Source organism: Megalops cyprinoides, chromosome 24, assembly GCF_013368585.1.
Source record: "Megalops cyprinoides isolate fMegCyp1 chromosome 24, fMegCyp1.pri, whole genome shotgun sequence".
NCBI classification, from domain to species: domain Eukaryota; kingdom Metazoa; phylum Chordata; class Actinopteri; order Elopiformes; family Megalopidae; genus Megalops; species Megalops cyprinoides.
The window spans coordinates 24,488,066-24,501,495 of NC_050606.1; the positions used below are offsets into that span (position 1 = coordinate 24,488,066).

At 40.6% G+C, this 13,430-nt stretch overlaps 1 protein-coding gene across 5 annotated transcripts in view; it reads left to right on the plus strand.

Annotated features, from left to right (window-relative positions):
* Nucleotides 1-5,560: 5,560 nt before the first annotated feature.
* The window catches only part of chid1 (chitinase domain containing 1), a 67,080-nt gene continuing 59,210 nt past the window's right edge, over nt 5,561-13,430 (plus strand). The window contains exons 1-3 of one of the 5 annotated variants that reach the window (XM_036518706.1): nt 5,561-5,778; nt 6,105-6,222; nt 6,596-6,745. In XM_036518706.1, the coding sequence (XP_036374599.1) occupies nt 6,112-6,222; nt 6,596-6,745 (261 nt within the window). In that variant the 5' untranslated portion in view covers nt 5,561-5,778; nt 6,105-6,111. Of the gene's footprint in view, nt 5,779-5,892; nt 5,932-6,099; nt 6,223-6,595; nt 6,746-13,430 lie in introns of those variants that run through there. The other 4 variants (XM_036518708.1, XM_036518705.1, XM_036518703.1 and 1 more) reach the window with 4 other exon arrangements.

Genomic DNA, 13,430 nt, shown 5'->3' on the forward strand with positions numbered 1-13,430 from the left:
CCTTAGGCTTGCTCTCAGGGGGTCTCAGGTCTTGTGACAATTTGTGTTGTAAAAAGCACTATACAAATAAAAATGAATTGAATTGAAAGGCACACCTCTTTTTGCTGATAACAAAGGAGCCAACCTGTGGGAGAACAACTTTGAAGTTGCTGAACTAACTAAAGTTGTTAGACAACAAAATGCAGAGTTTGCAGAAATGCTTAATCGACTGAGAATTCGTAAAAAGAGTGAACCTCTAAATAGCCATGACGTTCTCATGTTGAAGCAGTGTGAAACTGGTGAGGAATGCTTTGACATTCACATATATGCTACAAATGCAGAAGTTGATGAATATAACATTCAGAGACTGCAAGAGACCTGCCCAGATGTTAAGTTCATGTTGAGTTCATCTCTTCTTGTCTTTCGCCGTGGTGGGTCGCTTACCAGAAGTGCACATGATCAAGGCTGCATTCTGTTCACCGGCTGCTGTTTTGTCTTTAATGATTCTTTCGATTTATGACTCCTATTCAGTGAATGCTTTACCACGGTGGCACTGTACGAGGGTGGCCGGGGCATCCGAGTGGTAACGTGTGATTGTGTGTGTTGGTGCGTGTGTGCGTGCAGGTGATTGTGTGAGTTATTGGTGAGAGTGCTGGGCGTGTGTAGACGTGCTCCGTGTTGGTGCAGGGTGCATTCTTGTGCATGCTTGTGCGTGCGTGTGTGTGTGTGTGTGTGTGGACAGTGGGTATGGGGTTCCCTGGTGGGTAGCATGAGGAATGGTCTACTGTTGTGTTGGATTGTAAAACATAATTTTCCTTGTTAGCTGTCCTGGTTGTTGTTTTCTTTTGTTTGTTATTTTCGGTTTGGATGTCTTGCGTCTGTTGCTAGGCCCCATCTGTGACTAGTCTGCCCTCCTGGGCCTGTGTGTGTTTCACCTTCAGGTTTCACACGTTCCAGGCTTGGTTAAGGACCTTCTGACCCTCCTTCCAGACAAGGTCTCCCTCTGGTAAGCTCCGCTCTTGCTCATTTTAGTTTATTTTGTGTCCATGTTGGTGTCTGTGTCTTCTTCAGTATCCGTTATCAGTACAGTATTCCTCTGTGTCCAACCGGGTGTTTAGCCCCACTAATTAAAGTGTAACCTATAATACATATAAAATCAAGTGTATATACAATTTTAATAGAACTCTGTCTCTGCTTCATCCTTGCACGAACCTGTGTGCCTCAGTGTGTATTATACGGGAAGCTGGTTGTATTTGGTAACCGGTGGTTAGTTCCAACCCAGGCTAATTTCCTACATAGGGATCAGTACCTCCAGTAGGTGGCGTAGTCGACACAAAGCTCCAATCATTACCCTGGCTCCGCTACACATATGTTGTGCTGGGTCGTGTGAAAACTCTCAGTGGACTGATAATTGAGAACTTTAAAGAGTCAGCCATATTTTGCAATGAAAAAATAGACCTGGCCATGAAAAGCTTGCCTCAGTTTAACTTTAAAAGGTCTCTATCAATTGACATTAATCCTGTATGCACACTAGCACTTCACAATGTACAGAGTTTGAATGCTCACATTGAGGATATTCAAGCCCATAAAGCCCTCATCAAAGCTGATTGCATTTGCTTAACAGAGACCTGGCTCAATGTAGGCACTGAAGAAGGACCACAACTTCTGGGATATATCTTTAAGCATAATCCAAGAGGAATCTGTTATGATGATTCAGAGCTTTGCAGCACTAAAAAAACAACAAAGAGGTGGAGTTGGTGTGTATTTTTCAGAAAAAAAATGACATGCAGGTCTCAATTCCAGGAAGATGCAATTTGGAATGCTTGTATTTTGAAATACCTCAAGTAAATTTGACTGCTGCTGTGTTGTACAGGCCTAGCTTTTACAAGATTGACATGTTTCGACAACAGTTATCACAGGTCATCTTTGAACTTGAGCAGCATCCAGGGAGGAAACTCATCATGGGAGACTTCAATGAAGATATCTTTGTATCATCTTCAATTCTAAAGTTACTGGAACGGCATGGATACACTCAACACGTGCAAATAGCTACAACTGAAAAAGGTACATTAATAGATCATGTCTACATTAAAGGTACAGAGGATGTTATTGTTGAAGACATATTACAGTTTTCATGAAGCAATACTTATCTCACTACTGTAATTTTTTTTTGCAATGAAAGATGTTGACCATTAAATAGAGAGGTATACATATTCTGGCTATGTTATACAGCACACCATTATCAGTTAACTCCATATTCCGTCCACTAATTGGGGTTTGGGTGGGTGGGTGGTGGCAAGGAGAGAGCATAACACTGGACGGCTCCTTGCAGTGGATGGGAGGGATATTTGGGCCATTTTCCAAAAGAAGCTGCAAATAGCAAAGACATGCTGATTAATATTTTTATCTAGTTGACTATATTTTTTAAGTCAATTGAGCATTTTTTAATTGTCACAACAATGTCATATATTTAATGTTAATGTTCTTGTAGTGCACTACATTATATGTTCAATGCTTTAGTTGCTAAACAAATTCAAATTAAGACTCTAATGAATTCAAAGAGATACTAGTAAAGCTATTAATATATAAGTATTATCCTTATTATTTTGTGGAACCCTACCATTACCTATATTATCTTACCATATCACTGTCAATAACAGTAAAGACATCTACTCAATTTTAGGATATAAACCAGCATTGATAATAGCAAAGACAAAATTAACCATATTATGTTTATGTAATGTCAACAGTGCCTATGCTCTGTGTCACACAGATGTAGCCACAGCTACCTTCAAACCATACTTATAATACCATGTTGTACCATAATGGAAGTGAGTTGAAGAGTGGGGTTGCTATTGCAATGCTGTATGAAAGACTTAATTTAAACTTCTTTAAATTTCTACACATAGCACCCTTAAGCTGACAAACTAATACAAGAAAGTCTACAGACTGTGAAACAATTGTGAAAACAAAAAAAATCTAATGTCCCTTCCTTTGGAAAGTGGCCCATATAGCAGACCCTGTTTACAATTTTTTTCTTTTTATTATTATTAATGATAGAAATGTCTTATGGAATTGGATCACAAGTGGACCATTGGAGTTGAGCCTCCTCACATAGTTTTCAATATGTACAGTCGTTTGAAAAAAATCGTATTTGTTGTCATGCTGAGATATGCTTTGGTACACTAAACTGATGGAGAATACCATACGCACAAGATCAGGTGATGGACTGCTCCATAATTACTGACAACTTCTTGCATTTATTGTGAGGCCAGTTTTGTTGTCTTTGTTAGGGTGACACAGAACGTCTGAAGCATCAGGAACCTAACAGTCCACACATCATTCTTTACAACACCTATGTCCTCAGCACACTGCTATATGGGAGTTCTGGATCATATACTCAGTGCTTTATACAGGCCAGTATCCAGTAGCAGGATCATGTAACCCATGACAAGGTTTTCAAATGAGGTGAGATGCCTAATCTACATCCTGCTGCAATACTACTACACTGGTGTCTTGGTCATGCTTGGCCAAGGGCAGAATCCCCAAGGACATTCTGTATGGTGGACTTGCCACAGCATGAAATCTGTGGATAACATTGTAGTCCACTGAGAGAAATGTGTCAGTAACCATGCATGCTGAGATCCATGAATGCGTCAAGATGAGACGGGTCACCTTGAACCAAGCAGCAGCAGAGCAGAATTTTGACAGAGAGCAACAGCATGCAATAGAAACTGAAAGTGCAGCCAGTGCCAGAGAGACTGCCATTCCTCCGTGGGACTATACAGCTACATTAAGCACTGATTTGTTCATCAGCACTCCCTGGAGTGAACTGATGTGCAGATTTCCTGAGACTAACATATGGCATCTTATCACTGTCTATATCTTTTTTTACTAAAAGTCTCCTCCTTTTCAGGGATACATCATGATGCATTAGACTTTACATCACAAAAAGATATGTTGTGAAATGCATCCCTAAACACCATAACAAGCTGTTTGATTGTTATAAGTACAATACATGTTAGCAGTCATTTACACTTGTACTTAGTGCTGTCCACTTGTGAGCCAACTGCAATCAAATTTTACAAGTCTGTAAACAGGGTGTAATAGATGGGGAACATGACTAAATTACATAATTGGAAAAAATAAACATAGAATATTAGTTGATAATTTTCCTTACAAATGTGTTACAACATATTGACAAACTCTGGATCAGGAGTGTCCAAACCTCTCCTGGAGGGCCACTTGTCCTGCATGTTTTAGATCGCTCCCTGCTCCAACACAGCTGATTCAAATGATCAGTTTGTTATTCAGTAGCTTCAGGAGTTCGTTACGAATTGATCATTTGAATCAGCTGTGTTGGAGCAGGGAGAGATCTAAAACATGCAGGACAAGTGGCCCTCCAGGAGAGGTTTGGACACCCCTGCTCTAGGTAATTTAGTTAGAGTGAGCCTCTCACAATCCGTGCGCCAATGTCAACTGGGTCTTCCAAATGTGCCGGCATATCTCTCGACAAGATTGTGGGCGGAAAGGGCGGTGCTTATATGGGGTAACATCGAGTTAACCACGGAGATAACCTGCTCGGAGCAGTTTAGAGGTGCAGCGTAAATTTCCATGACAACATACCTCGGGTAAGACTTATCCACCTTTCGTAGTACGGGTTAATCGGGAAGTTACACTTGAAGTTACCTGGATAAGCCAGTTACCTCGCTTCGTAGTACAGCCCTCAGGTTTAAGAACGTAATAATAATAATAACAAATAAAACAAGTCAAAGCAATGAACAACAGCAACACGCTCTTTAACCAAGGTAACGTTAGCCTAAAATATGTCAACAAGGCAGGTAACGCTAGCTGTTCATACTAATCATCAAATAGTTGCGAATTTTACTTTAAAATATATATTGATGTAACTACATACACATGTTAATGTGCTATACAAATATTGTAAATCAATGCATTTATTGACTACTAATTACCAAAAATCGCAGCTCTGTGTCTCTATATTTACGCATTCAAATTGCCCGCCAAGAACTTCCTGGAACTATTGTGAATCACGTGACGATAAAGCATTTTTGACTTCCTTTGACGCGACTGTCTACACGGCTCTCGCCCTGGGAAAAGAAATGTGTTTAAGATGTACGGCACACCAATCAGAAACTACTGCGCTGACTTATGCCATAAACTGTAAGCGTAACCAATCGGAGAGTACTGGCGTTGGGTCAGCTGATCATCGTTAGTTACAAACATGAGTTTTTCAACTGCTATCACGTTGTTCCAAAATACCAAAGAATTGGAATGGATTATGGATTGGATTATACAGCAATCCATTATATTCGATAAGGTCTTGAAATATACTGACAGTCTCTCGTAATAAATACGTGTGGTTTTCCGGTGTCTGCGTAAAGACGAGATGGTTGCTTCATCGTATTTTCCTGATCATAGTTCAGGCAATACTACTACATTTGTACTTTCTAGTCTGTACTAATAGCACAAAAAGGGCATCAATTTGCTAACACAGTTCTCTTTTATCCTTGACAGGGCAAATCCCTTTTAAGCAGCACATTTGTCGGGAATTAAACCAACGATAAGTACTTCCTGTTTAGTTGTTCCTCCAATCACTAGCGGTTGCGTGTAGTCTGAGCAAGTTCCGTTGTTAACCGGATGGTCAGTAAAGAAGTAGCTGATCAAAACGATCGGTAATTTCAGGTAGATATTATCCCTTAGGAAACACAGCGCACTTATATAAACAGTGAATACGTCGTGTATTAGGATCAGAGTATATCAAACAAGTATTTTCAGGTGAGTGAACAATACAAAACTAGCCGGATGGAAAATGTGAAATAATATTACCGGCTGTCAAATCAAGTGGATGTTATCGCTGACGTCACCAAGCTAGGAAGTCGTCTAGTTTGCTGGTTTGCCCCTTGTCAGTTCACCTATGTGCTACTGCGGGTACAGTATCGAGCTACTTTGCTACTAAGTCATGAAATCTGCAGAGGAAAAGGAATACCTAAATCCTGTTTCAGATTGATAACACACTAATTATTTTGGTAGTTGACTAGCTAACTAAAACTTGAGCTCTTCATCAAACTTCAAATGAATAAACTCTCATATCTTTAGGACAGCGTTGAGATGACGCCGTTGATACTTCTTTGCGTCGGTCTATCGTTCTTCTCAGTCTCCTGCACTCTATCCAAAACAGACGCTAAGAAATCCACCAAAACTCAAGATATCGATGTGAGTGTGAGTATGCGTGCGTTCCGTGTTTCGCTACAGTACTTATTCAGATCATTTGTAGCCTGTGTGGATGGTGTGAAACACTACGGTACTGTTTAATTATCTCCAGTGTTGAGTGCATGATGTTATTAGCATTTCAAAAATGTGCACTTTAAATCATTACATGTACATTATAATTATTATTAATGCAAATTTACTCCAGGGCAAGTTACATCTGGACACATTATGCAGCGCAGCTGTACAACTGGGTTTTTACAGAACAAACTGAGGTGAAATGTTCTAACCATAGGTAAAGCTGCTGTGTCCCATATGGAGTTAGTATTGTGTTTGCACTTGCTCAGATGTATTGCTGGGTTTACTCTGTGTATGTGTGCGGTAGGCATCAGTAGCGGAGCGGTCAGTGCAGGAGAGAGGGCTGGTGGTGTCAGACCCCACATGGAGAGACATTGTGCGGGAAGAGAGGAGATATTGCCCACAGACTGCAGGTCTACGCAACTTCCAAGGGTCAGTGCTGGGATTTATCACACCGGTGAGTCTGCCTCTGCTCACTTGTCTGTCTGCCTGCCCGTGGGCGTTGCAACCGCGGGGGATGCGGGTGTTGTAACACCCCCACTTTCGCTGAAACAGGATTCTATCCCCCCCACTTTTCATGGGATTAAACAAAACTAAAATCTGCAGTTCTGTTTCTGAAAACACACACACACATACACACATAGGTCAACTTCAAAGTCCGTTGAAGTAACTAACGTTACGTGCATGAGAAACGGGCTTCCGAAGCTGTCAACAAATTTGAGGTATGAAATGATACTGCATTAGGCTATGTAGATAGTAATGTAGAATTTACTGTTACAGTGTTGTCTTGCTTAGTGATTCCCACTAACATTATCCATGGAAGATATAGCCTAAAATAAAATATCCTAGATGAGGTGGCTAGCTAGGTCAATCATCCCTAATGTGAGCCAGCTAATGTTAATGCTACCCGTCTGAAGGAATGGGGTGGAGGAGCTGTCTGTAGCAGGACAGGGAGTTTGTTCCACCACTGGGGAGCGATGTAGGTGAAATTTTTGTTACATTTTGTTAGTGTATTTTTGAGAGCAAATCAATTTAAAAACTCATAAAAAACATAAAAAATCATTTAAGTGTTGTTGTTTTCTAGCATATGGAAACATGTTTTACAGGAACTAAAAAGTCTGAAGTCCATACTTAATAGTAAGACATGCTGATGAATTTAGTATGTTATGGTGTGACACCACATTGAACATTAAAATCTGATATTTTTTTGAAGAGAATATGCTAAATGTTCATAAATTCTGGTCATTGCAGGGTCTGAAATTGACACTCAGCAGTCTGCCAATGATGGTAGATTTTCTCTTTGGCAGGTTGAAGTTGCAGGGTCACTCGTCACTTTTGCTGGTACCGCTTTTGTAAAGAAATAAATGAAATTATCATAGCCAAAGAACCCCTGTGAAATGTAAGATGCCTAAATATATGCCCCTTTTAGTCCTTGTCATATTCTTTTTTTTTTTTTTTTTTTACTGTAGGCTGTCAGTGGCAGGACCCCTTTGTCATTTTCCATCTCTGAAATCTCATGTTGATCATCTCCTGTCAGTCGCTTGTCCAACTACATGCTACATATGATGGAGCAGTATGAAGTCCTCTACTGTGGGAAGATTCAGCTTGATTTGTTGGCTAACTCCATGACTGTTACATTGCCTATTTTGATAGCTGGCTGTACAGACGATTTAAAAATGTGCAGAAATATACAGGGCATCAACCCCTCCCTGAACCGTAAACCTAATGAGCAGCAACGTCACGAGGAGCAACATGATAAGGACAGTAAACAGCAGCTCACAAGGTTTCTTGAGAAGTGTACTTGGTGGGTGATTCAGATAATTTCTGCCAGGATAGCTAATTAACTTGCTAGTGGTAATATTAAACACTGCTGTGATTTGGCTGTCGGCTATAGTTGTAAAGTTGTCTTGCTGGTTTCCTAGCTAATAATATACAATGTTGCTAATGTTACTGACCCAGTTAAAATTTATCTAGCTTGCTCCATAATGTTTTGCCTCTGAAGAATTTATTTCCAAGTGCTTTTTTAAAAACTGTAGAAATTTAAATTGCCAGCTTGCCAGGACAATTGTTGGTTTACTAAACTAACTACCACGTAAGTTACCACCCAGATTAATGTGAATTAGCAATGAGTGTGAATCAAGAGTTGATAACAGCAGAATAATATAATATTTGTGGATTGGATGAAATGAAGGCATGTCACTGTCTTGTAAATGGAATGCTTACAGCAACAAAGAGCATTGTTCTTTGAGGAAGATAAATGTCTGCTGTAATGTGAGAATCTCATGGAAAATTGATTCACAATAACAACCTTTTTTCTTTTTCATCTTTTTCATATGTCTGCAGTTTTCTTTAAATTACAATTTAATGACAAGCTGTCTCTTTAAGAAGTTGAAATAGAAATGCTCGTTTTGAATTAAATTTGTCATTACCTGGTCAGTGAACATGAGCTTAAGATAAAATAAAAAAGAGTTGTGGTGTACACTCTGTATAAGCGTACAAGTATTTTTTAATGCAATAAATTATGTTGGCTATGACACTATATTGTTTGGCTTGCATCAAAGGTTGGAAAGCACTTTCCTGATTAAGAGGTCTTTAAACTGTGGACTTGAAAGTTGTAAAATAGTAATGTATTGTTTAAAATGGACAGCTATGAGGTCCACGAACTGGACTGTGGATTGTATATATGGATAACATTGTAAAGAACTGTAACCTATGTAAGTCGCTTTGGATAAAAGCGTCTGCTAAATGATTAAATGTAAAATGTAAAATGTATATTGAATATGGCTCTTAAAAAAACTTTACTTGTGGTAACTCTTAATATTAATATTAATATTTTTATTATAAAAAAATAGTAGGATAGAGGTAACCGAAAAGTTGCTGGTTTGATTCATTGCATGGCACTGCTGCTTTATCCTTGGGCAAAGTATTTAACTCAGAATTGCCTCAGTAAATATCCAGCTGTACAGTGGATATAAAAAGTCTACATACCCTTATGAAACTGAAGATTTTTGGAATGTAAAGACAGAAATAACAACAACATAAATGTCAGACTCTTTCCGTCTTTAATGTGACCTTCCAACAAACAAAAGTCTAGAGATAGAAAGAAGAGTTAATTATTAGGAAAAAAAAAAAAAAAACTACAACACCCTGATTGCATAAGTCTGCACACCCCGCCCAACTAATACTTTGTGGAAGCACCTTTTGCGTGTATTACAGCAGCAAGTCTTTGTGAATAAGTCTCTATTAACTTTGCACATCTATGCTTTGGAATCTTATCCCACTCTTCTTTGCAAAAAAAGTTCAGGTTCCTTCAAATTGTGAGGGGATCTCCTGTGTACAGCTCTCTGTTTTCAATTCAATTCAATTTAATTTTATTTGCATAGCACTTTTTACAACACAAGTTGTCACAAAACAGCTTTACATTGTTCCCAGGCCTGAGACCCCCTGAGAGCAAGTCTAAGGCAACAGTGGCAAGGAAAAACTCCCCAATTAACAGGAAGAAACCTTGAGCAGAACCCAGCTCAGAGGGGGAGCCCATCTGCTTCTGGCCGGCACTGGGCAGATAGAATTAGAGAGAGACTTAAAGTTGAACAATGTACTTTAAGACATTTGAGTTTGATAGGCAGCAGTAATTGACGACAGAGTAATTATAAAATCTATCCTAGAATGTTCAGTTCTTGGCACGCAGTTGGCTTGATGGGCAGGCCAGCAAGGTAGCAGGACTAGAAATCAGGATGTGATGCTTGAGCAGGGATAGGAAACAGAGAACAGTGATTAGTGGATGTTAAGTGTGGAGATGGAACAAAAGGCATAAAGGCAAAGGGGGGGAACAGAGGGGGGAAGATGGATGCATGTGCGTAATAAGGAAAAGTCCCGGCAGATAAGGACTATGGCAGCATACCTAGGGGACGAGAGGCAAGGGGCCAGCACAATCATGAGGTTGACCCTAAGGCAGTCAACGCCAGACCACAGCCGGATCAGCTGAACACAGAGTACCCAGGCCATGATGTAGTGACAGCAATGACCACTTAGTCCAACAGAGACTCTACGATCAATGTCAGCACCGTACCGTGTCCCTCAACTAAATTTGATTTGAAATAAAGATACGTTTTTAGCCTAGACTTAAAGGCGGAGAGTCTGCTCCCTGAACTTCGGTGGGTAGATTGTTCCACAAAAGAGGGGCTCAATACGAAAAGGCTCTACCGCCTATAGTACTTTTACCCACTCTTGGAACAATGAGAAGTCCCGCGCTTTGGGAACGTAGAGTTTGTTTTGGAGTATATGGGCGGAGAAGGTCCTTAAGATAGGGAGGGGCAAGCCCATTTAAAGCTTTAAATGTAAGGAGAAGTATTTTGAAATCAATGTGGTATTTGATAGGTAGCCAATGGAGAGAGGCTAATACTGGGGTGATGTGCTCAAAGCGCTTTGTTCTGGTTAGAATACGAGCAGCTGCATTTTGAACCAGCTGAAGGGGCTTTAGGGAGGCATATGCACATCCTGACAAGAGGGCATTACAGTAGTCCAATCTGGATGTAACAAAAGCATGGATTAGCTTTTCAGCGTCGTGTATTGATAGAATTTTCCTGATTTTGGCAATATTCCTCAAATGAAAGAAAGCACTACTGGAGGTGTTTTTTATATGTGTGTCAAAAGAGAGCTCAGGATCAATCGTGACACCAAGGTCTTTGATGGTTGCACTTGAGGCCAGTGAGACACCATCAAGATTTAATGTAATATTGGTGAGCTTGCTCCTGATAGACTTTGGGCCGGTAACCAATATTTCTGTTTTGTCCGAATTTAGGAGGAGGAAATTATGGGCCATCCATGTCTTTATGTCTTTGAGGCAGGCTTCCATGATTGATATTTCCAGGGAGACATCAGGTTTGGCTGATATGTATAACTGGGTATCACCTGCATAGCAGTGGAAATTAATGCCATGTTTACGAATGATATTTCCAAGAGGGACCATGTATAATGAAAAGAGCAAAGGTCCAAGCACGGATCCTTGTGGTATTCCATGTCTTACTCTGGAGAGTTTGGAGGACATTGGAGACAGTGATGTCGCTCTGAAAGATAAGGCCTGAACCAGGATAGAGCCTTTCCACTTATGCCAATAAGGTTCTCAAGTCAGTCTGATAGAATAAGATGATCAATGGTATCGAAAGCTGCACTTAGGTCTAGGAGCACAAGTAGGTAGATACAGCCATTGTCAGAGAAGAGAAGTAGGTCATTGATTACTTTTAGAAGAGCGGTTTCTGTGCTGTGATGTGGTCTAAATCCAGACTGAAAGACTTCCAGAATATTATTGGGCTGTAAGAAGGAGCAAAGTTGCTTTGTTACAACTTTTTCTAAGATTTTCGAATGGAATGGGAGATTTGAGATGGGCTTGTAGTTCGACAGGGGACAGGGTCTAGAGTGGGCTTCTTCAAAATGGGCTTGATGACTGCTAGCTTGAAGGACTGAGGTACATGTCCGAACATAAAGGAGGCATTTATAAGAGTTAATAACGGAGTGCCAATTTCAGGTAGCAGCTGTTTTAAAAATCTAGTTGGAATGGGGTCTAGCAGGCAGCTAGCATTTTTAGACGAATTAATTAGGGAGGAGAAGCCGCTAGATTCAATGGGTGTGAAAGAGTCTAGGCTGGCCTATTGGACATCTCTACATTATCTGAGTTTGGACATTTCCTTTCAAGTTTCTGTGCAGTTTGTTTGATAGCATGGGTCTGATCATTATACCAGGGTGCTAGTTTTTTGTTAGATTTTTTGTTAGGTTTTCAATGGGATTGAGGTCTGGGCTCTGACTGGGCCATTCCAAGACTTTGATTTTCCTTTTCTGAAGACATGCCTTAGTCAACTTGGATGTGTGCTTTGGGTCATTGTCATGTTGGAATGTGTAATTCCACTTCAGCTTTCTGACAGAGGCTAGCAGGTTTTGTGCCAAAATATCTTGATATTTGGAGCTATTCATTATCCCATCTATCTTGACAAGAGCCCCTGATCCAGCTGAAGAGAAGCAGAAGAGAACCAAAGTCGGTATGGTGTTCCTTGGATGAGTCAGAGTCGGAGAGATTTTATTGTCAGCCCATCCATATGCAGTATACAGTAGGGTTGAAATAACGTTTCCCTGGGACCCATGGTGCTACATCCAATACAACTGAATAAATACACAAGACAATAACAAGACAATAAATAGACAAGATAAAGACAATAAATAAATATACAAAAGTAACATGACATCAGATTTTAAGGTGGCAGGCAGAGAGTGCAGGTAAATATGTAAACAGAATACACTTTAAGTGCCTTTAAAGTGGCTATGTGCTCAGTCCAGGGGAGTGGGCAGTGGCATGCTGTGCTCCGGGGGGGTGGTTCTGTTCCTGTGCAGGCGCAGGAGGGGAGGAGGGGAAAAGGGAAAAAGCTGTTGCGGTGTCTGGCAGTGACAGTACGGATGCTCCGGTACCTTTTGCCAGATGGCAGGGGAGTGAACAGTGTTGGATTTCGGTGACATTGATGCACTTGCAAGCTAACTGTTACAGAAAGAACTTCAGTCTGGATCGTTGTTGTGGAAGAGGCTAAAGATGTTTATTGATGGTCTTCAGTACAGAAAGGCTTTGCAGAGTTTCAGATGTTACATGCACTAAGTTTCACACTTAGAGTCTTACGCCTTATACACTCATCAACCTCTCACGGTCCAGTCCGTCTCTGCTGCTGGTGCGGGTGCTGCTGGTGCTGGAACTCTGCTTCACAAAGAACATCTTATAGCATCCTAAAGAGTGGGAAACTGATGACCTAAGCTGTATAGATATTTGATTATCACTGACCTTGCATCGTCTAGAGTCTGGCGCCTAATTGGAAAAACATTGCTTCAAAGGGTATCCTTGGTTGGTAAGGGGAGCACACACTGACCACACTCCTCTTTGTCACAAACACTGACATGGGAGGCAGAGTGATATATGCATTCCCACATGGTTTAATATGGAGTGACTGACCTAATACTAAACTACAGCCATATGAGTGCTTGAAATCATAGGCCTCTCCGTTGGGATGGCCTTGTGCCACGTACACATTTTCAGTATGCCTGTGTGCATGATTAGTTCAACATAGCAGCATCTCTTGGAATGTAGGTCACAGGTCGTAACTTTGTGA